The sequence below is a fragment of the Orussus abietinus genome, unplaced genomic scaffold, assembly GCF_000612105.2.
Source record: "Orussus abietinus isolate OABI.00-Male unplaced genomic scaffold, Oabi_2.0 scaffold34, whole genome shotgun sequence".
NCBI classification, from domain to species: Eukaryota; Metazoa; Arthropoda; class Insecta; order Hymenoptera; family Orussidae; genus Orussus; species Orussus abietinus.
The window spans coordinates 1,024,366-1,048,308 of record NW_019394290.1 but is presented as its reverse complement, the minus strand read 5'-3'; the positions used below and the strand labels follow the sequence as shown (position 1 = coordinate 1,048,308).

At 60.6% G+C, this 23,943-nt stretch overlaps 1 protein-coding gene across 4 annotated transcripts; it reads left to right on the top strand.

The window, feature by feature from the left end:
- The first annotated feature begins 219 nt into the window (after positions 1-219).
- LOC105696345 (cyclic AMP-dependent transcription factor ATF-7) lies at positions 220-4,409 on the top strand. 4 transcript variants are annotated; one of them, XR_001103713.1, is made up of 7 exons: positions 220-528; positions 857-950; positions 1,017-1,162; positions 1,248-1,552; positions 1,625-1,847; positions 2,126-2,605; positions 2,716-2,845. XR_001103713.1 is itself a non-coding variant. In XM_012418758.2 (7 exons), exons 1-7 carry the CDS (start codon positions 478-480, stop codon positions 3,105-3,107), a joined length of 1,551 nt encoding a protein of 516 aa, XP_012274181.1. In that variant the 5' UTR covers positions 220-477; the 3' UTR covers positions 3,108-4,409. The 4 variants fall into 4 exon arrangements, 3 of the variants coding, with proteins under 3 accessions (XP_012274181.1, XP_012274182.1, XP_023290762.1); XM_012418758.2 differs by having other exon boundaries at positions 2,126-2,465; positions 2,716-4,409; XM_012418759.2 differs by having other exon boundaries at positions 786-950; positions 2,126-2,465; positions 2,716-4,409.
- The last annotated feature ends 19,534 nt before the right edge of the window (positions 4,410-23,943 follow it).

The following is a 23,943-nucleotide window of genomic DNA, read 5'->3' as shown; positions in this document are numbered from 1 at the left end:
ATTACCGTCACGAGTACGTGAGCCGCCAACGGTCACTGGTAGATGGTACCGTTATCGCGAGTGCGCGAGCTCAATATCAGAAATTCGTTGCGCCGCCCTTGGGGGCAAAAAACGGTGAAAGCTAACGTACGAAACCAGAGGGCAGCACAGGATGCGACTGCACGATCCCTTCCGTGAGCAATCTCCCAACTCATCTCTGTAAAGGATCGCGTATGCCGTTGCGCTCATGGTTGCGCTATCGATGTCAACTGGAACTCGAAGTAGAACGTCTCTGACGAGTAGAAAATTGGCGAGCTCCGCGAAGTGAGAACCCGGTCATGATGTTTGCTTCCAAAAATTACTACGTGTGACTTGATTAAAAAAAGCTGATATGACCTTAAATCGTTACATCTTCCTCTCGAGGAAACGTTTTAAGTTCTATTTTGTATTTCCAACGATGTGGAACCTTGTCACGGTACTGCAATACTTCTGAAGAAAATGGGCGACTCCGATAAGCCTTTTGCTTGTCCCTGTTTGGGTTGTAACATGGTAACGGCCTACTTTAAATTTGCACTGCGCTGTATATTTCTCAATGATTTCATCCCAGACTTCGAGTGATATATGCCCTTAATCTAGAAACCATATCAAATTCAAATGTATTTTATTGATGCGTACGTTCCTTAAAATTGCTTGTGTCAATGTAGTGTATATTCTTGTACGATTCAAATTTTAATTACTTCGACATGCATTAAGGTTAGAACGTTTCTTGGCAATTTTATTTCCTTAATTCGGGTTATTACATTTAGAAATATTTAGAGACCGGACACCTTACGCTTTCCTAAAGGAATTCTCCATATTTTCTGACAATTACACGTAGAGTTTCACCAACGAGGATCATCTTATGGTTCATAAGAAGAAGCACGACATGATTTTAAACCTTGGTGTAAGCAATAGGAACAATGCCTTTGTAGGTAAGATTACTCCTTTTAATTCGAGCGACAAGTTAGCATTTCGTTAAAACCTAGGTTATCTTATAGCGGATCAAACCCCAACTCCTACAAGGTTCATTCGAAACTGCGAAGAGGTAGGCCTTTTTCAAGACTTGCAAAATGTCAATCCATTCGAAGAAACCTTCCGCAGAGCTGTCGAGACTGGAAAGACCGGACCATTTGCGGTATCTGAGGTAAACGATAAGAACTTGGCTCGACGTACCTTTGAATTTATTCTGTATATCCTGTAATGATTAAATTTACCATTCCATACTTCAGGTAGCAACATCCGATGACACTTTACATACTCCACATGTATTCCCTCGCATGTCAGATGCATTGGGAGTTCAAGCACTTTCTGACGATCTCGTCTCTGCTTCTGATAAAAAAACTAGTGAAACGAAATGTTCCGTTGAAACACGAACCGATACCAAGATACATCAAACCACCGAACAAATGTCAAAAGACATTACCATTTTAACATCCTCTACAGAAGTCAAACGAATTTCCGAAACCATAGTGATTCATGAACAAAACACCCTAACAAGATCAAGGGATGTCCAAGAAGCTCGTACGCCTCAGTTGTAAGTTGTAAGGTATTCGTTTTGCAATACGAATTTGCATACAGTTATTGTATCGTATTAATTATTTTGTAGATCTATAAACGGCGAGGAAGTGCAGTTGTTGTTAAAAACTGCAGACGGGAAATTTATGCAACTCTCAGCTATTCAAGTTCCTGAATCACAGATTCAACAAAGAAGTGTCATTCCAAAATTGAAACCTCAAATTGTCGTAATCAAAACCGAGCCCTCTTTGAGAAGTATATCGAAAACCAAAGAGAATGAGACTCACGATCCCAGACTAACTCTTGCCAAAATGGTAAAATGATTATTGAATTTTTATTCTGAATGGGATTAACTATTAAAATTCTAGGATAGAAATACTTCTTTTTGCATAAGTGCTTTATTCGTACATTTTTTGTATTACTTTCTAGTTATAACGTATACTCAAGAATTGCAGAAGTTAGAAATATCTGATTTTTACTTTGTCTTAAGATCACAAAATAGTCCAGTTCTTTAGATTGGTTAATCGCGTCGATCAAATACTATATAAAGGTACGATATAAAGAAAATATTGAAATCTGAATAATTTTGTAGAAACTGAAGCAGATGCTAGCTAAATCCTCCAGAATTGAAAGTGACAAGACATCCGAAGAGTTTGAGGGAGAGCAATTGATGGTTCCTAAAGAGAGAAGGACCAGAAGCATCGATCGACACAAAAAGCAAGAACTTTTAGAACGTAACCGAGCAAGTTCAATGCGTGCAAGAGCCAAAAGGAAGGCTTGGATTCAACAACTCGAAAGGACAGTTTCTAATGTTAACGAAACCAATGCTGCTCTGCAAATGGAGGTTCGAGCTTTAAGAGCCGAAGTTTCCAAGCTTAAAGTCTTGCTTCTTGCACATAAGGAGTGTCCGGTTACCAAAGCCATGGAAAAAGGTTGTGCTCTATCAAAAGTTTTAGTTACCGACTTCGAGCTAGGAAAACAACGAGACATACATTCTAATGCCTTCTTACGTTAAGAAAGTATACAGCGCTTTAAATATGCCAAATTAGATCATTTAAATTATTTACATCACGTAGGTTGAGACGCACTTTAATCTTTTTTTAATTATTGCGAGCAGAGGGAGACGATATCACATACGGATGCTATTAAACGATAGTTAATAATTACATATCTTCATTTCAGGAAATGGAATTTTAATAGGATCGAAAGTAATTCCATTGGGAGCAGAGACAATCTCAGCATTTCCAGTGGCTACAGGAAGCGTCCCTTTAAAAAGAAGTACCTTATTATCAGAAGTGCCAATTCTTTCTAAAAGAAAGCCGTCATTAGCCACTACGAAAACTTCCGCGATACTGCCAAAGACAAAACACGAAACCCAAAGTGCATTACACCGGACAAGAACTGTCGATTCTACGCCAGTCGTCAAGTTGGTAGAAGTGGGACATTTCGTCAAAAAGAGAAATAATGCGAAGCAAATTTTAACGGTAGAAAATAATCGGGAGAAAATTAATGATTCGACGTCCAGACGGAATGCACAAACCGAGCCTTGCTTTAAATCAGAATGTACAACTTGAAAAACTAGAAGCAGAATGTAAAAAAATGCCAAAGTTGGATCTCAAAGACCGCTGGATCATCTCACCCGACTGGCCGATACCGACACATTTCTAATCGCAGGATGCGAGTGCCACGGCTTTATCAATTTACCCTATATTTGTGTCATATTCACATAATTAAGTAGAAGAGTCATACCTATTTTTGATACTTACAAGTCATTTCTCGTGCAACCGTTCTTTATTAGAATGTAGGCAAGTCGAGTGATATCGCGACACCAGTCGGTACTCAACGACAACGGACGTTGACAAAGGAAGTAATCGTTTTTACAATTTGTTTCTCTGTCCGAAGGGAGGGGGAACAATAAGAGAGCTGATATCGTAACCTAGATGAAAACAAATGCCTTAGCGTTAAACGACGAAGAATACCAACCGGAGATTCACCCCGCAAACAAATGTATTTCACGCTCGCAACCAGGGCTCCGCTAGAAGTACATCGATGCAACGGATGTTGTTCGCTGTTTCGAACACAACTTCGCAACCGTAATCATTATACAACGGACCCGTTTCATGCATACGTCCAATCGACGGACGAGCGCTCGGTAACCAACTATTCCACTACGCCTACTTATTCACAATTCGCTCGATAGCAATGCCGTGTACATCTCCCCTTATCGGTTAACGAGTAACCGAAGCAATACAGTGGTCAAAGGTGGGCAACCAGCGAGTATTTAGATTCTAGATTTTAGATCCCAGTAGACGCGCACCTAATCTAATGGACACGTCCCACGGTGGATCCGTAACCCCCCGGCCCTTATCAGTTCTCCGTCCAGTCGTCTAAAACATTAACACCGGACGAGAGAATGATAAGGGACTGTGGGCACGCGTTTCGGCGATTTATCGGTTGCGAGAGAGCGCTCTCGTTATCGCTCCTCGAAGGCAGAAGAGCGTTGTTCGTAGGGGCAGTTTTCATGGCAGAGTCGAGAACACGTGGCGGAGAATAAATAAACTCGCAGATAAGATTCGCCCGAGTCAACGATGACGAAACGCTCGCCCATCGGGGGACCCTCCTCGCTCGACTCGACGCAAAGAGAAGAGTTCTTTTCGTCGATATAGCTTACGCGAGGCCGGTCGATCGCGCGATCGAAAAACGGACCTCGAGCCGGATTCCGCACAGCTGCAGGTCGGCCCGATGACGTCGGTTCCGTGCCAGAAGCGACCAATACCGTCGTCCACGTCGACGATAATTCAACGATTATCCTTGGTACGGTCCGCTGGCTAGTTATTGCGCGACGTAAATCGCGAGTATCGGCGCAAATTCTAACGAGGCTCGTAAAGCCGATCCGTGGCGTCGCTTCCTTTTCCATCCGTTCGCCCGCCGCGAGACGACTTCTCCGTTCCCGGAACGCGATTACCCCCGCGACTACCTAGGCGACACCTCGCGCGCTCGAGACTGCCGCAGCTCCTAAGGTCGCAACGGAAACGGTTTCCGCGTCGAGTCACGATTTCGACGAGGAACACGTTGTGCGTAGCTGGCACGCCGCCGCGTTGATTTGCATTAATCTCAATTTAATGCGAGGCCCATAAAGGACGAGTACGCGGGGCCATGTTCGCGTTTCAATGAGTTCCTCAGTGACTCTCAATCCGAAGGTGACGCTTACCGACTCCCACGAAACGCGATTTGCTCGTGGGTCGTCGGACGGCGGTATCGGTTCCCCGCCCTTCCGACGTCCTCGGATGGCAAACACCTCGAACGAACGACCGCCCGCCCGATTTCGAGCCTCCTCGAGGCTAACGCGCCAACGTCAAAATGGCGACGACGCGACGTTGCGTCACCTCGCGATTTCGAGGAACGCAGCGGCGGAAACCGTCGATCCAAAGGTGCGTACTCACCTGGGGTATCGGCGGGGCCGGGCAGAACTGGCGTCGGACGCCCTAACCTGTCCCCGCGGAGTCCGACCAGACCGGGCCGGAGCCCTCCCTCGCCGTCCGCCGCTGGAGCTGGAGCTGGAGCTGCCTCGGCGACGCGACGATCCCTCGGGCGGGCCACGTGGCCGCTCTCGATGGGAAAACCGACTCTTCCTCGGGCCACCGAACGCTCGCCAATTGGGTTCGTCGCGGCCCGAGGCGAAATACCTCGGCAGAGTGGGAGGTTAGGTCGGCGTGGTGCGCACGTTCCGCCGGTGGCGCTCTCTGTCGTCGTTCCCCGCTACTGCGCTCCCCTCGCGCTCCCCTCGCGCTCCCCTCGCGCTCCTCGACGCTCTGGGTTTTTATCTCTCGACGCGACCGTGCGACGGACGGGGACGATATCGCGCCGAAAGGTCGGAATAAGAAAACGAGACGGAGAGATGGCGATGGAACGCGCCTCCGGCAAAAGGTCGAAACGACGATACTCGGTCCTCGCACGGTACCACGAAGAGATTCCAACGATACGGGAACTTTACAAGGACTCGACGCGTAAACGAGAGCAGAGACAAGAAACCGAACCCGAAGGAAAAAGGGGAGCGGGAAGGGACGTCCCATCGCCGGGAGAACTTTCGGTGAACCGAAAAGCCTCCGACATCGGGCACGCGAGAGGGTCGGCGTTATAACGCCCGACTAAATCCCTCGATGCCCGGGAACGGGGCGGGAAGAGCGAAGAGCGCGTCGTAAAGCCGTCTTTATCCGTCCCCCTCCCGCCCCGCCGGTCGAAGGACGAGGCCCGCGGAGGGTCGCAAGGGTCAAGAGGGCGCCTCGAATCCGCTGGCTAAGCCGCAAAACCGCCCCGATGACGAGCTAATTTTTTACCTCACCACCTCTCGGAACTCTTCCTTAGGGCGAGCGAGTTCCGGAGCTGCATCGATCGTCGGCCGGTAAGGAAGTCGCAGGGTCGGCCGCGCCGTTTCCCCGATCCACGAACCTGGAAAGCAAGCAGAGCGAGGTGAGGAGTCTGCGTCGTCGCCGACCAGACAATGCCCTGGATCCACTCGAGAGAGTCCGACCCGACGCGCCAATGATCAATTTCGGGAAAACCGCACGGAGACGAAGCGACTCGAGTCCGTCGGGGCGGCGGGTCGACTCCGGTCAAGGCCGCGGGCGAGGAAACCGGCTCCGCCCGGCCAAGGTCGACGTCTCGGAGGAGCGCGACCGGAAACCGCGAGGACGCCTCCAGGAATCGATAAGGGGCTGCCGGGCCGAGGCGCGTCGCCGGTTCCGGGGACCGGCCGACCGCCGGATAAAGATAACTCGGACGCGGCGGTAGGTCAACGTTCCTCGAAAGACCCGGGGAGAGGCGGAGGAGAGGCGGAGGAGAGGCAGTCGCCATAGCGACGCGGACGGACAGGTAGGCCGGCGTCGTATTGGCGGCCGCGTCGTCCCCGTGGACGGGAGGGCTCGTTATGAGGCATCGCGCAAACATCCCGAACTCCGCGGGGCCGCGCCGAGTGCCGAGTGCCGAGGTGGGCCAACGGGAGCGATAACGGCCCGCTGATAAGGGCCCCCGCCACTCGCTCGGCCCTCTCCGACGCTTTAATATCTCTCCGCAACCTGCCATTTTAATTACCTTCCCGGCGATAACGGCCGCCGCCCTCGTGCTTTCGGCGCGGTCGAGCCGCTCTCCTTCTTAACGGGCCCTCTAGGCTTCGGGGGCCCGAGGGCGGAATCGAAGGCGCGCGACCCGAACGATCCCCGATTCCTCGCCCCCCCTCGCCCCCTCGCGGCCACCGAGCACTCGGTAATTACCGCAAGGGGCGGCGTAGACCAAGTAGCGGACCGATTCCACCACAGTCTGCTGGTTTCTGGGTTAATTCGAGAGGACGCCGAGGAAGAGCGCGCGAGGGGAGCCAGAGAGGCGAAACGAAGCACCTCTCTAATTAGGGAGAGGATGAGAACCCCGTCCCGAATTTTCTTACTTTCGAGGGATTTCGAATTCGAGGGCGAGTTAACGCCACACCGGTCAAAGTCCCGGATCGTCTCCATTTTGCCCCTTGACGGTGACCGACCGACCCATCGGTCCTTCTCCCGATTTCAAACCCGCGAACCCGCTATCGAGTTCCCGTCACAGAGGACGCTAAACGATTTTGAATTAAAGTCGGAAAATAACTGTCAGGGTTATAATTCGATCGAGTGGCCGACGCACGATAATCGAATACCTCGAAACCTATCACCGAGAGGAATATGCTTTCCCGTCGATCGAGGATAATTAGGACTCTAACTTCGTTCCGGCAAAATCCCCGCCGCGGTCGAGAGCGCGTCCGCGCCTCCTCGCGAGTCGGCTGCCCTCCCCCTCCCGCCCCGCGCGCACTTAGGCGATCGCCCATCGCGTTCAATCCGGTTAAGGAGACGACGGCCCGACCTGCCTCGACGTCCCGTCGGCCGAAGCTTTTCCGCCCATTACGTCCCGAATTCTTCGGCCCCTCCGGGGCGGAAAGGCCGCCGTAACGAGACCCCGGGCGCCCCCTCCGGCTGCGTCGAGGAGTCCCCCGTGGGAACGGACCGGTCGCGGGCTCGCGCCTCCCTTCCGCGGGCATCCAGCTCGGCTCGGCTCGGCTCGGCTCGGCTCGGCTCGAGACGACGCGATCTCGCTTTCCCGGCGGCCGTTCGAACGTTGCTAATTCGATATCTCGGGGGAGCGAAGGCGACGGAGGGGAGCCCGGCGGCGTTAAAAAGACCTAGGGCCAAATTTCATTTGTCATCGCGAAACGGCACCCCGCTCCGCCCCCCCGAGTCGGTTAATGGACCTTCCATTAATTTGCTCAATTAACGGGGGAAGAATCCGCGCGCCCGGCGGTACAAAGACTCCAAAGGACGAGAACCGGCGCGAATCGATTCCGCCGTCGAGGCGGCAGCCCGATCTCTTCCCGAAGTCGGAAGCCTCGACCGAGGGAAGGCGGTCGCGACTCGAGCCGGCCGCAACGCCGCGCCGTTTATCGCAACGTCACGTTCGAGCGATTCGATAAGCGCTCCCGCGGATCAACGAGCAAAGATTTCCACCTTTCGCTATCGCCATTATCGGGCTACTCCGGGTCGGTCGGAAACGCGCGGAAGACGGCCAATTCCAAACCGGGTTGGCGGGCGGCGCCGAATATTTACGACGAATTTTAAGCCCCTAAGCGTGGCCGGTGTAATAATTAACGAAAGGCATTATGCCCGCGCGGTTTGACTCGGCTCGGCTCGGCTCGACTCGGCTCGGCTCGGCTCGGCACCTGGGTCCCTCGTCGGTGCTCGTTCGCGCTAATGACTGCGCTCTCCCGTGGATCGGCCGCGATATTTTACCAGGCGAGGCGGGCCGCGACCCTCCTTAACTGCCGAAACCCACCCCGAGATATTACGAACCGCTTTTCTCCCCTCGTCGGCCCGACGGCGTCCCCCCTCTCCCATTCCTGGCTTTTTCGGTGGACGTTTCCTCTTCGACCGTCGTCGGTGGCGCTCGACGCCACGTGCAAACTCGACCCGATTTTCCTTTGGCGGCCTCTGCCTTTGTCGCGCCGCATTCGGAATCGACCGAGATCCGCTTCGAACGATACCGTATTTATGGAGATCGAGTCGGTGGAAAGCAACCCGTGTATACGTTTCGGCGGGCGTTCACCGAATAAATTATGACGAAACCTCGCCGATCGAAACTCGAACGTCCCGTTACCCGGGTAAAAGAGCTGCTTCGGTCCGGATAACGATCCCCGATCTTTGTACTCGAGTGTACTTACGATCGCCTAATTTTCGTTTCCCGTTTTTATACTCACGAATGTAAATGAAAGAGACGAGGTGACCCTTGACCGATGAGAACTACTTACTCCAGTGATCGCGTTCCAGGCTTCGTTTCGAGATCGTCAGGCCCACGTCCTCGTTTGAGAAGTCCATTCTTGCCCCCTGCCATTGGTCGTCGCATTCGGAGCAACACTCCGCGCGTACGCCTCCCACGACCGCCGACCATTGCACACGACCCGAGAGACGGCGAACCTCGTCGGCTCGAGACCGACCCAACGTCACCTCGCATCGTCGCCGCTCGACTGACGAACGAACGCACCCGGCGATGGACTCTCGCTTCGGTCGACTCGTAAGACCGCCGAGCGTGGCCGAGCACGACCGAACGCGACCGAAGGTGCTCGAGGAGGGACGCGCTCGCCTCCCGTCGAGAGCCGAAGAAGCCCGAAGCCCCCGACCGCCAGGACGGCTTCCCTTTCCCGTTCGTTCGCTTACAGGACCGGCGGAGTATCGGAAAAACGGGCGAAAATTTGGAACGGTAAGATCGATCCTCGACTCGCTAAAAAATGATTTTTCCCAGCAAAAATGGTCGATCGAGATGGCCATGTTCGCGGGAGGTCGGTCGGAAAAGTGATCGCGCATTGGTCGCCGTTGCACCGAGCAATTAGGCGCGGAAAAGAACTCGGGGGAGAGATAGATCCGCGGAGGTTCCGTCCCGACGAAGCCTTTGGTCATGAAACTCCCTTCGATATCGACGTGCCGCCGGCTTCACGTTGCCGAGAGGGTCTGGACCGAGCCGGAAGCGTTTAATCCTACGAAACTGGAGCAGCGCCTGGCTCCACCGACTCGGCCCTTTCGGGATCGTGCGAGAGTCCGCGGGTTCCCCGTACCAAAGGCACGGGACCCCTAACGGAATCCGGGCGGTAACCTCGAGGTGTCTTCGCGAAGTCGGAGGCGGGGGACGAGGGCCAGGGCGAGGGCGAGGCGAGGCGAGGCGAGGGCGAGGGCGAGGGCGAGGGCGAGAGCGAGGGCGAGGGCGAGGGCGAGGGCGAGGGCGAGGGCGAGGGCGAGGGCGAGGGCGAGACGAAGGCGATAACTGAGGCGACAGCGAGGCACATGGAAGCGGGCCCTGAATGCTTATGCCCCTTGCGCTCATAGACGGAGAAAGACTCGCTCGAAAGCTCGCCGGGTCGGCCTTTGTGAGCGAGGGCCTTTTGTCGCGACGACAAAGCCCGAAGAATCCATCCTTCAAATGTGGAACAGCTGCCATCGAATGGCCCCGCTCTTCCCCCGACCTCGACGGTGCTCGGCGCGAACCGGCCTTAAGCCGCCCGGCGGGATGCACTTTCTCGTTAGCTGCCGCGTCCCCGAGAGAGACAGAGAGAGACAGAGAGAGACAGGGAGAGAAAGAGGCGCAGGAGTCCGCGGCGGTCTCACGGGGTCCCACGGGGTCCCACGTGGCCCAACGGGAGCGGAGAGCGGAGCTTCCGGCGGGAAGGGCCGATTGATAAAAAGCCGGTCGGACGGCGGTCGGACGGCGGTCGGACGGCGGTCGGACGGCGGTCGGAAGGCGGTCGGCCGCGGTCCGCGACGGAGGAAGCGGCGAGTTAGCTCGTCCGGGTCGGGGGGTGGCGCCGCGTGGGAGGACTTCGGAGCGGACTCTTGGCCTCTCGACCTCGGCGGAGGCGCTTCCGCGACCGCTTTCGAGCCGGGCATTGTCGCGCCATTAGGGCGTAATATCAATACACCGAGACCGCCGACACGGCGCGCACCGGAAGGACGGGAGAACGGGCGCCGCGCCAGCGACCGGCGAGGTGGAGGGGACCAGCGGGGACCGGAGGGGGCAAAGAATGCCCAACAATGCGACATCTTTGAATACCTTTCAATGCGCCTCGGCCTTTCGACCGGTAATGGGCGAACTTTTTAATCGGGCCGGAAAGCTGGCGGCTCCAGGCTTTCGACGTTTTCATAAATTACAGAGGAGCCCGAGGGGACGAGTTTCGCGCCTGGAATCGCGGCCGGAGTCGCGGCCGGAATCGCGCGAAACCGCCGCCACCCCCGCCCGGGGCGATAAACTTGGCCGATAAAGCTGGACGAAATAATCCCGCCCCGAGGACGGGACGCGCTAACGATACGTCCGCGAGGTCCATCCGGCCTCCCGCGAGACGGCCATTGTCGCCATTGTCGCGGCCGGCTCGAACTTGGCCAATTTGCCCTCGCGAGACTCCCCGCGCCCCGGTCGCCCCGGCCGCTCCGACGCGCTCGAGGGCGCGCTCGAGGGCGGGAAAAGGCGCGGGAAAAGGCGCGGAAAGCGGACGCGGCCCAAAGGGCGAGAAACGAGGCCAGGCGGAGGGAGGAGGGACGAGTGCTCCTCCGGCCCGAGGCGCGGCCGGGCTGAAACTTGGAAAACTCTCACTTTTACGAGGACGCGCCCCCGCCCCTTTCCGCGCGGAAATCTTCTCCGGGGATTCGGTCCCGCCGGAGGGGCTGGAAGCGGCGGAGAACGCTGGAAGAGGGCGGCGCGGGGCGGACAAAGCGGAAAAGGGAGCGCGCTCGTTATCGCGGGCACGAGCGCGAAAATGATTTCGGGGCAAGACGGCCGTTCCGCCCGGAGCCGCGAATTCGCCGCCACCGAGTCGACTGGCCGACGGAGGATTCCGTCCGCGTCGGCGGAATGCCGCCCCCGGGAGCGAAAACCGCGCGCCTCTCGCCGAGCCCCGCGGGGGCGAAATGCCAGGGCCGAGGGCTCGACGCGCCGACATTAGCGAAATGTCGGGGGAGAATGTCAGAGCGGGCGAATTTAGGCTCGGAAAAGCCGAGCCCGGAAAATAAGAAGGCGGCCCGGCCGCGCGTGACCGCCCATGCGATCGCGCCCGGCTAATTGCTCGCGGCGCGATAAGCTTTCCCATATTTGCTCCTTCCGATTGGAGTCCGCCCCGCGAGACCAGCTTTTCGCTTCCGAGCCCGAAAAGTACCGCGCGGCCCGGAGATAACTCGGCGCGTTATCACCCCGCGTCCCGCGGGTTCCCGAAAACCACCCCCGGAGTTCCGGCGGCGGCGTAACCTCGCAAAATATTTGCGCGGAGCCTCTCATTTTCCCGATATCAAGTTTGCCATCTACATCAACGAAAAGTTTGCCTTCCGGGAGCTCAAAGCGCGGCGCGAGCCGGAGCCCTCTTTTCACCGTCTTTCGCGGCCGCCGCCGAGTGCATCGGGGAATATGAATCCTCATCCTCCTTCCCCTCCTCCTCCTCCCCGGCCACCTCCGCGAGGCGACGCGACGACAAAAGACGCCGCGGTCGGGGTCGAAGGCGACTTCTTCGCGATTGGACCGTTTCGGGGCCGACGCGCCCCGGCCAAACGAAGACACGGTATCAATTACCCGAACCCGTGTTACCTTAATCCGCGGCCCTGTTCGCGCCCCTCCCGAGCCCGCGCGGTCGAGGGACCAGGGGAGAAGTGGGACACGGGGCGAGCGATCGCGATCGGGGACCGAAGCGCCGACTAACGAGGCCCCCCGGGGGCCGGAAACGACGGCGGAGGCACCCCGCCCCTCTGCCGCTTCGGCCCCGCCGAGAGTCGATCTTACGCTCGCTCGTCCCTCGAGCAGGAAACGAATCGAGGCGCCCCGATTGGGTGGATCGACGGAACGCGCGAGCCCGCCCGCCGCCACCTACCCCCTCCTGCCTCTCCTCGCTTTTCTCGCTTTTCTCGCTTTTCCCGATTTCCCCCGTTTCCATGTTCCCCGTCGAAGCGCGATTGGATCGGCGGCCGGGACGAATGCGCGCTCGCCTCTAAGGTGTCCGCCGCGGTATGAATTTTTAATTAAGAGTAACCGTTAATGAGGCACGCTTGCTTTTATTTTCCCCGCCCGTTCCTTTTCCTATTAATTAACGATACGCCGCGCGCCCCACATTCCCCGGAAACTCCTTTCCCGAGGGCGCGGGGCTAAATATCCGCGAGAGGCGCCGGATCGCGGGCTCATCGATTGCCGGATTAACGAGAGTCGCTAATTAACCATGCATTGACGAGTCTTGCTCTCGTGCCGCGAGGGGCCGTCGAAAACCGATCGGGGGAGGGACGGGTCCCCCGACCCCCCGCTCGGACGACCGAGGACACCTACTCGGGACTTTATCCGCGTTCGCGCACGGATGCCTTTGAAAGCGAGACTCGGCTTGCTCGGCTTCCTTTCGCTCGCAATCGCCGCCTCGTGATCTTTGGCATTTTTCCTCTCCCGACGCGCGCGGTCGCGGGCCGAAATCGAGCCGCGGAGCGTGAAAGCCGCCGATAAGGCGGAAGCCTCGGGACTCGACCCGACCGACAGCGGCGCGCGTCCCCGGAAGTTTCGACGGCGAGGAAAGGTCGAGGGGCCGCGTCGTTGTTGCTAGGTCACGAGCGCGGGAGGGGGCGCCCGCCCGTCCCCCCGCACCGTCGTTTCGGAAAAGCGTCGGCCCGCGCGAGTGCTTTAAAACTAATTGGAGTCGCGCCCCCGCCGGCCCTCCGCCGAGCCGACTCGGCCCGGCGTAAACGTCCGTCGCGGCGGTAAATCCGACTAGCCGGAGCGAGGCTCGGGGCCACGAGAGCGCGACAGGCAGCACTTACGTGAGAATCGGTGCCCTCCCTCGGTCCTCCGGCGGTCACCCTCCGACGTCACCGTCCCGGCTCCGGTCCTCGAGACTGCCGCTCGGCTCGTGCGACGTGCCCCCCTTCCCCGACGCGGCGCCCTTCCGGCGCGCACTCTCCTCCTGGCCGAACTGAGCTCTCCCCTCCTGGCGCGGCCCTTTTATAGCGACCCCCCCGAGTCCCCGTTCCCCGCCGGGCGGTCCCCCCACCCAGAGGCGCGCCGCCGGCCGTGGAGGGGGGGCGCACACCGGTGGGGGCGCCCCGACCCCGCCGACCCGGACGAATATGACAATGTGCAAAACTTCGGGCCAACCTAACCTCCGAAAGCACGCGCGCCTCCTGCCCCCGCATTCCGCGTCCGGAATGTTCCTCGGGGTCGGCCGCGCCGCGGGGAAGCAGCGCCTCCGAGTTCCGACGAGGCCGGGAGACCGGACGACCTCGCGCGAGTGGACCGTCGACGAGAGCGTCCGGAACGGTCGCCGCGGTTGGAAACGCCCCGAAATCACGCGAAACGGCCGCCGGCCGACGCCCGACGAGCGCCGAGGGCCGAGGGCCGAGGGCCGAGGGCAGGGGCGCCGCCCCGCTCGTAAATTCGGAGGGCGCAACGAACGAGCCCTGCGCGGAAAATCATCGAAGCCCACCTCGATCAACGCCCACTCGATTAGAAGTTTTCTCGGGCTCGATGAAATATGGGCATCGCGGGGAACAGGGAGGATGATTCGGCCCGAGTGATTTAGCGCGCAACCGGGTCGGAAGGGGAAGAACCGCGGTCTCGTGCGGTGCACGGGGCGCATAATGTATCGTTACCCTCCACCGGGTCGCGGTAACTCGATTTGGGACCGAGACTCCCTCCCCTCCGGCTCACGAGGACTTTTCCCACGAGTCGTCCTCGTCGCCTCTCCTGGCGGAGTCGAACCGGACGGGGGACGACCGTCCGCCGGCGCCGAGACGCGTGCGGAGCGCCCAGCGGCCGCGAGGTCCCCCAGGAGAGCAACTCGGTCGCGCGGTCGTCGCGTTTACGGTTCTTCGAGGCGGAGGGTCGCCGAGCGGCTCGGTCGGCAAAGGAGATTCCGGCGGCCCCCGTCGGTCCGGTCGGTTCGCCGGCGCGTCCGCCGGGGGCGCCAGGGGCGGCAGGGGCGGCAGGGGCGGCAGGGGGCCGGGGATCAAAAGCCCTAGGAATTCTCGCCCCACTCGACTCGCCGCGGCCGAGTGGAGGGATCGGAGGGATGCTGTAGCCATGGCGACGATACGGGTGGGGGTGGCATTGATCGGCGAGTCCACGGACCGGCACGCTCCGGAAGGGGTGAATGCAACCCCCCACTCCCGCGGGATGCCGGCTTCGTCCGAAGTCGCACGCGTATGGAGCGCGTATGGAGCGCGTACTCGCGGACAGGTACGCGGACGCGGTCTAGGCGCGGCCCTTCCGCGTCTTCGACCGTCGCCTGGATCTCGGCCGCCTCGCGGAGCCTCGATCGATGTCGAGCCGCGATTACCGCCAGCCGGCGCGACTCGACGAGGGGCCGCGGACGAGCGATCCCAGGGGAACCGACGTTCCCCTGGCCCGGGGCCGTGACGTCCCGTGGTCACGCGAGCGCCTCTTCGGGGCACGGCCTCGAGTCACGCGGGCTCTCGATTCGACCGGCAGGCGAGAGATCCTCTCCGGCCGACGCCGCATCCCCGCGGGGCGCGTCGGGGCGCGTCGGGGCGCGTCGGGGCGCGTCGGGGAGACCGAGCTTCTCGCCGGTTCCCGATCGAATCGATCGCGGCCTCCCGGGTATTGGCGCGGCGAACTCGATCGACGCCCCGCAACGGGCCGTCGAAGCCATCGAGCGTTTTCAGGTCTTTTGCTAATTAAAAAATTCCACGCCAAGTCAGATTTCCGCCAACCACTCGGCCTCTTCCCCCGGAACTCGGCTCGTCGTGCACGCTTTGCGAACGGATCCAATACTCCCCTCCCGCCCACCCTCGGCCGCGCAACGCGTATTTAATTTCGGTCGGAGAATACGGCGGGATGACAGGATCGGCGCAACCCCTAAGAAGCGCCGGCCGGAATGCGAGTCGGTTTATTTGGGTCCCGCGCCGCGACCGCGATAATGCACTTTTTAATTCGACCCCTGCCGTTCCGCGGCGAAGGAAAATCTCCCGAGGAAATTAACCGAGGAACGCGCCGGTCCTCCGACCGGCAAAAGGCAAGACCCTGACCTTTCCGGTTCGACGTTCCCTCCGGACTCGCGATTCTCGACCCGAAGGGCTCGCGTTCCCGACTCGCTCGGCGGCGGTCGGAGGATCGATGCCCCGCGTCTCGGAAGTCAAGGTGGCGTCGTCCCAGTTATCGGGAGGCGGGGGAGCCGGGGAGCCGGGGGTCGGAGCGGCGGACCAGGAGTAAGGCCGAAGATAGTGGCGCGCCGTCGGTAGCGTAGGCCTATTGTCTGTCAGACACAAAACAGCCCGGTCGCGTACAAAGTGGCTCGCGTTGCGTTCACGGCCGGGGGTGAGTTTAAGGGGGGGGCTCGGGTGGGTGGCAGCGAGAGAATCACAGTGGTATCAGAGAGTGGGTATTGTCTACAGAGCTAATCAAAACCACCCCTTTCAACGAAAGCCTCGTATATAGGCCTTCCTCCGGCCGCCGCGCTGGCTCGCTCGTTCGCTCGCGAACCGCGGGCCGCGTTTACGTCTGCCGAGGGGAGGATCCGCAGCGGGAGCGGGTGGGTCGTCCCTCTCTTCGGAGGGAATATTTTTAAATTTTCACTTCCGAGGAGCGTTCCCTTTCAAAGAGTCCGTCTGGCACGAAGAGGCCACTTTCGGCCATTGGAAGCCCCCGCGGCGGGCCGAGCCATTTTTTTCGAGATCGCCTCGTGCCGTCGGTCGACGTCGGTCGACGTCGGTCGACGTCGGTCCCGTCTGGTCTCCAAGGTGCGTCGCGACCGGGGCGAGTCTCGGCTCGCTTTAATCTCCGAGAGAACCCTCTCGTTTTTGGAGGGCCGGATCCTCGAGAGGCGAGGAAACGAGATCGACGTTCGCACTTTCCGAGAAGGTCGACCGGCGGTGGGAAGATTTAAGGGCCGAGGGGCGGCTCTCCGCGAAGTCTTCCGCGCTCTCCGGCGAGTCCCGAGGGCGCGGCCGGGCCGGGGGGACGCGACCCCGACTCGGAACCCCCTATGACATCCATATCTATATCCGTGTACCGGGTGTCCAATAAATCCATTACCGGCTCCCGCGGGACTCGGAGGCGACGCGCGGTCGCGGCCGCGGCCGCGGCCTCCGGCTTCCGACCCGAGCGTTGCCTTCCGCTGAACGCCCTCCGGGCCGCGTCCGCCGCGTCCGCCGCTCGGAGAATCGGGCAGAAAGCGAAACCGGGTATCGAAAGACGAGCCCGACGTCGGCGAAGGAAAGGGGAGAAGAGGAGAGGAGGGAAGGGCGCGGAGACCGCGGGCGATCGCGAGGGCGAGGGGCGAGGGGCGAGGCGGGGCGGATACGGAAAAGGGGCGGAGGAGGGGTCCCACGGCCGCGCCGGGGGAAGAGGAGGCGGTAATACGCGAGGCGGAAACGGGGAAAAGAGTGCCTAGCGGAGAATAAAACCAGAAAAATTGTCATTGTGCCGAAGAGGTCCGGGGATAACAATGACAACGGCTGACACATCATCCCCGCTGCAGATCATCCCTGGATATTAAAAAGTCGAGCTCCATATCTATCGTTGCCCTCCCTCCCGGACGCGGCACTCGCGGGGTGCCTCGCCAAAACAATGGGGAGGGGTACTCGCGATTGCCCGGGCCACCGTCGTCGAGTTATCGTCCCGCGGGCCTTCGAGGTCAAGATCGAAGGAACACGGCAATCCTCTCCCGACTTCCCGCCCGCGGCCGGTCGTCGCCGAGGGAGTTCCTCTCGCTGCCCTTTCGGGCCGACGCGACGGTCTCGCGCGGGCGGACGCGCGCCGATGCAAATGCGGCCGCGTGGTCCGTGACGTCTAGGGTCATCTGCCGATGACGTTTACTGCGGCCACGCCCGTTCCTGCCCGTCCGTCGTCCGCCCTGACGGGCCTCCTTAATTAGCAAGGACGCGACAACCTCGTCGCGTCGACGACTTCCGCTCGCGTCGACTCTCGCGCCCACGGCCGCGGGCGCATTCTCGAGGAACGGTGACCCCTTAACCGTCCCGGGAATCGATATAGCGGCCCGGCCAATTATGGCTTTCGTCGAGAATGTCCCGGCCGAGATCGATCGACGCCTAATTAATTCCCGCCGTGCCGCGCCCGGTCGATGGCTCGTCCGACCGGCGTCCGACCGGCGGCCGACCGGCGGCCGACCGGCGTCCGACCGGCCCGAGGAGCCACTCGTCGCGGACAATGGCGGCCTCTCGTTTTCGACAAACGGACGTCCGGCCCGATTCGCTTCCCGCGCCGCCACTTGGCAAAGAGCGCTCGACTTCCGCCGCGACAATGGCGGACGAATGCCCGGAGGGCCGCCCTTCCTCGGCGACGCGCCGGCCGAGGAGCGGTCCGGCCGCGGCGTCTCCCGCTCGTAACTCCTCGTTGGACGGGCTCGCCGCAAAGCTCGCGAAAAACCGACGAGGACCTCTCGTCCGAGGATCAGCGACGGGTCCTTCTTCTCCGGCTCCGGAGGATCCCCGGGGCGGATTCCGGATTGAAATCGATGGCCGGGGCGAGGGTCGGAATTGTCGGAACTGTCGGAACCGAATGCCCCTGGCAATGCGATTGATTATGATTTATGGCGGCGTCCCCGCCTCGCCGACTTGACCGGGTCTCGCGACTCGGAAAATTCACTTTGCTCCCGAAACCTCCGCTACCTCCGGAGGTACGACCCCGTCCGCGCGGGGAACCGGGGACGCGGCACCTGCCCCTAAATCCGGCGGGATCTTCCTCGGAGCCTCGCTCCGAAAATCGCTGCGGAAATCGAAAGTCGAGCGGATCGATCCGAGGCCCCGAAATTGGGTAATTCTTGGGGCGGGCGTCGGCGCTAACGGCCCGGACCCGGCCGGTGTCCATTAAAGCGGGGTTTAACGGCCGGGTCGTTCCGGGCCGGGGGTTGCGCCTGTAGAAGTAGGCGCTAAAGGGAGGTCAGTGCGCGGAACTGGCAAATCGATCATTAAAACGTCCGGAGCCGTTAAATTAACCGCCATCTACTCGACCGCTAATAAAGTGCTCGCTCGCTTCCCACCGGACGGCCGCGCGGATGCCCCGACGCGATTACGACGCCACGGAAAGTCACGGCCTGCGGGGAGAGAGAGGGAGAGAAAGGGAGAAGAGGAGAGCAAGAGTCGAGGGCCATCGGTCGGCCTCGAGCAAAGTTCGGCCGAGCCTTTTATCGGGTCGGGGGCGGGGACGCGAGTTCGCTCCGGAGGGAGGGGGGGGAGTGTTCCGAAAATTTATCCACGGCTTCCGTTAATTCGCGGGCCCTCCACTCGTTAGGCGCGCTCCCCTAAGTGATCTCGTATACAAGGAGATTTTATGGAAAGTGCATCGCCTGCATTTGCCGAGAGGGTCTTGGCGTAGGCGCCGACGACGGTCGTCGCTCGTCCGAAAAAGGGCCGGGGCGCGCTCGCGCGACCGGGAGGACGACTCGTCACGGGACGCGTTATGCCGGCATCGAGCCGCGTTAATACATATTGGTCGCGCGGAGGCCGTGTAACGTCTCATCCGGCTGATTGGCCGTCAAATATTCAGGGCAATCCAACTTGCCGGGGCCCCGCGATAAGTCGTAACGAGCCTCCTGAATTTTAAAGGCCACGTCGAAGCAGACCGACGCCGATCCTTCTTCGGCCTCCTCGACGAAGGGAGGTCTTACCTCGAGCGAGCCTCGAAGTCGAGCTTCCGACCCTTCCGCCGCGGCGACCCCCTCGGAAAAGGAGAGATTCCGGCCGGTTCCGGGAGGGTCCGGGCTCGTATTAATTCGTCTCGCGGCGCCCCGGCGCCGGGACATGCCGTTCCGGGGCCCGCCGAAGTCTGAGGGAGGACAATATGTCGGCCCCGAAATTTGTTTGTCCCGCTTTACGAGGAGGCCAGGCCGCCCCGCGCGCCTTATTGGATTCGCGGTCGACCCGACGCGCCCGAGACGCGGAACCCTTCTCGGCCGCCGAGGCGAGAGGGGAATCCGCGGATACTTCCGGCGAGACGTCCCTCGGTGGAGCGGGCAATAAATTCTCCGCGTCCGGACGCTTCGGGTCTGCAGGTGGTCCTCTCGAGGCCCGCGATTACAATTGAAAGACAATCATCGGAGCGGAAGATCCCAGAGAAGATCCCAGGGAGGATCTCGAAGAACGCTTCGCGGGAGCCTCGGGGGCGGGGGAGGCAGGAGGGACGAACGGCCGGGGGCGTAAAATTCCCCGGGGAACGCGCACCAGGTGCCGAGCTAACCCGGGGCTTAGGCGTCTGGGGCGTCTCGGCGTTGCGTGCACCGGGAACGTATCGCGCCGTCGAGGTCGCCCTCGGGTTCCGGAGGAATTGCCGCCGAGACTGTCTGGACGGATGGAAGGCTCCTACGTGACCGGGGAGATCGTCCGCTTCGGGGGTGTCGGGGGTGTCGGGGGCGTCGGGACGCCGGCGACCGCGGCGAGACTCGCGTCGCGAGAGGCCGGAAATTTACCGTTCAAACTTATCGTAAATAGAAACGGAAAGCAATTTCGGGTCGAATTTCGAAATGGGTCCGGGACGGCCCTCGTAAAGATCGCGCGTAAAACGTCGAATCCCGGCGGGGCGTAAAACGGCAACAAGGGAAAGGGAACGAGAGCTCCCTCCGAAGGTGGCGGAGACGCGAGTTCTCCGGACGGGGCCGCCGCGCGTTCGCGCCGATAAGCCGATCCCCCGATATCGCCGGTAATATCGCTAATCTCCCGAGACACGGGGGCCAATAACGGGCGAAATACCCTCCGAGCCCGTGGATTATCCACGCAGCGGCGCGCGGGATTCCGGAGGAAATCGTACCTAAGAAGGAGCGGCGCGGGGAGGTGGAGAGGAGCGAAGAACGCGGCGTCGTAAGGAGGACGAAAGGAGGCTCCGAACCGCCCCCGGGGCCGCCCGGGGCCGCCCGGGCCACCCGGGCCACCCGGGCCACCCGGGCCGCCCGGGGTGGGCGAAAGAAAGATGGTCGAGGGCGCGCTTTAAACTTCTCCTTGCGGGCCCCCTCGCCCCCGGGGCAGGGGTTGCGCGCATGCATTCCGCGAGGACCGAAGTAAAATAATAAAATACAACCTCTCGGCGTCGATGGCCCCGACCAATGGGGGTCGAGGGTTAGCCCGTGACGTCGTTGGTCGGCCGCCGTCGCTAGGAGGGCTCGCCGTAGGTGGAGCTTGCGGGGGTGACGCCCCATTGGACAGGTGGAAAGTGCAGGTGCAGGGGGGGTCTCCTTGAACGTCGGCCGGCTCCTCCTCCCCGGCGCGGCCCGGTCGCCGGTCGCCGGTCGCCGGTCGCCGGTCGCCGGTCGCTGCGACCCGGCACGTCCCGAGAATATTTTCGGAAGCCTGCAAGTTTCATGCGGCTCCGGAAAATGGCGGCTCGCGGAATTCTCCAGCCGGTATCGCTCCATCCGACGTCCCGGACAAGTTCGCGCCGCCGACTTATCCCGTCCGGATTACCTTCCACCGGATCTCTCCGACGCGACGCGGTTCCCGAGACGCGTCGGAAGGGCTGGGTTCGCGCGTTACGCGTTCCCTCCCGCCGGCGTCGATAATTAGATGCGTCGATAAGACGAGCGGCAATAAAGCACGTTCGCGCGAGGAGCCAGTTTTTCCGGGGAGTATCGAAAATTGAATCTTAACGGCGGCGGCCCCGACTCCGACGGGGTGAGCCCCGGAGATAGGGCCAAACGGAGTCCAATTAATCGCCCCCGTTCCTTCCGAGTGGCATTCCTCGCGCACTTTCCTCGGCTAGCGCGCTCGATAAATACCGCAAAAGTTGGACACTTTAATCCGCCGGAATCTCAAAGTGCCCGTCAGCTCCGCCGGCGTACTTATTGCTACTTAAGCGTCTTAATGGACAAGTTATTCCTCCGATATATTAGCTTTTAAGACCGCGCACCCCTTTGCGTTCGCCGACGTCGCCGAGGGAGGCGGTCCACCGTCCATTTTTCGAGAGTCCAAAACCGTTCCGGAGCATCCGCGGCCGGGGGCCGAGGAACCGGGGCGGCGTAATGCGGCCCCGATATGCATCCGCGTGTCTGCCGGGAGCGGAGCACCCCGGCTTATTAATATTAAACGCCGCCACTTTTCGGAGCCGAGGCGCGAGCACTCTTAAATAGCGGAACAAGCAGTCCGCGCCCCTCGCCGCCGGCGGGCTCGAGACGGGGCTCGAGAAGGGGCTCGCGGACGTCGCCGCGGCCGGTGCGGCCGGCGCGGCCGGCGCGGCCGGCGCGGCCGACCGGTCGCCGGACCTGTTGATCCCGACTCGCGGCAGGTGCGCTCCCTCCGCCGCGCCCGGACGAACAATCAACGGGGAGTTATCTATAATGGAATAAGTTGGAAACAATGGCGCATTGTCGGCGGAACGGTCGCCCGTCGCGTTGACGGACGCTATCGGCGGACGCGCGGCGTTCTCGCCGTCGGAAGACGTCAGCTCGAGCGAATGTATGCCACCGATTCGAAACACCTATCTTGGAGTCGCGCTGCCTTTGACCGGAGCGGCGGAGGCGCCTCGCCCGCCGCGAATTAGCTCGGCGGACCAAATTGGATATCTCGCTCGTCGGCGGCAGAGACGCTCGGTTACCGAACTCGCGAGTTTCCCTCCGGGGTAAATCAATTTCTGGATTGCCTTCGCACCTCTGGCCCGACCGACGCCTCCGCCGGCGCCTCCGCCGACGCCTCCGCCGACGGTCGCCCACCGGAGGGGGCGGATTACGGAGGGCGCGGAGTCGGGGGCGAAGGCGGAAAGCGGATTATAAAGGAGTCGAAAGTATTAAAATCACCGCGTATTTTAGCGGGCGGGGCCGACGAGCGTCCGCCGGAGGAGCGAATCGGCTCGGAATCGAGGCGGCGGAGGCGGCGGAGGCGACAAAAGGCAGAAGAGGACCGAAGATCCGGGCCAGGGTGGAGCGCCGCGGCCTAAAAGGAGAGACGAGGACGGAGCGAAAGAAAGAGTGCCGGGGCGGTCGGCGGGAACGGAGGGTATAAGTGCTCCGGCGCTGCGGAAAAGCGAGATGAAAGGCGGAACGCGCTCGAGGACACGGATACATTTGCCGGCAAAGATAGTGCCGAGCGAGGGGTGCCACCGGCCGAGAGAAAAAAGTCGCGGCCCGGATGCGGCCGGATTCGCCCCGGAACGGACGGGCAGAGGCCGCGGCCGATTCCGGACGCGGTCCGGAGCCGCGCGCTGCCGGGGAGTCAAAGAGCCGACCGAGGATTATTCCCCGGGGGATGAATAGTCCGCCCCGCCGGGGGGAATCGAGCATCCCGCCCGGAGAGACTCGGAGTCACTTCAGCGTCCCTCTCGGGCGACAGGGATTAAAATCTGCCTGCCGCCCTCCTCCTCGGGGTGGACGCGTCGGGGACCTCGAGGAAACGGCGGAGTCGGCCCGATAAGCCGACGAGTTCGATCCGATGCCCGATACCGTTACAAGGGGAACATACGGGGAGTTACGGCGGTGCTTCGGAGCAGCGGCGCGCCGCGGGATCACCATAAGGTGGGATTCGCTCCGTCTCGCTCGTCACCCGAGGGACCCTCCGGGATCACTCGTTATATCCCGGGATCCGTTTCGAGCCGCCCTGCCCCGACCGGAAAATCATTTGCAGTTTCCCGGCCCGAGTCGTTCCCCGGGATCTCGCCGGGATCTCGCCGGGATCTACCCGAGACGCCCAGAGATCGTCGGCGAGGCCGAATCGCGGCTGGAGATTAAACACCTCGTCGCGATCGATTCGGACGGAGGCGCGGAACCGCGAGGACGCGATTTTTCCGGAACTCGTCGCGAACCCACGGCCGACCGCGTTGCGCCGCCATAACGATTTCACGAACTGCCGTCCAGTCGGGCCGCGAACCTTCTCCGAGCCAAATTGTTTCCCCCACTCCCGCCCTTTACGGCGTCCAGAAGGCAGCGAGGCTCGGTAAATAAATAAACCGATCGACGCGGCCTTCGATTCGGACCCTCGTGTTTTAGTCAACTCCCGAGCGACGCCCAGGGAAACCCTCGACGGCCGGTGGATTTATTTAAAGAACCGCGGGAACGGCCTCCCGGAATTGGACCGACGCGGTCCGTCGCGCCTACGAATCGCGGCTCGTTCCGTTGACCGATCGCCGAGGGTCCCCCGCCGGCAGGGAGGGGAAGCGGCGACGAAGGCGCCCCTCTCGGCGGCGGCGGCGTGAAAAGTTGATTGCAGGTACGCGGGCGAGCGTTTACGTGCGCATCGGAGTAAGTTTTCCTCTCGGGCCGTCGGATGAATAAGTGATGGGGCGGCCGGGCCAAGGGCCGCCGTATAAATTCAGGGGGGTTGTCCTCTTTCGGCTCCCAGGGGGCAGGGGCGCCCCCGGCCGCGGTAACATAAGGGTTATCCTCGATAGAAACGGCCCCGGCTAAGTGCTTATCGTATTTCTCGAGACGCGCGCCTCTCCCTCCCGCCC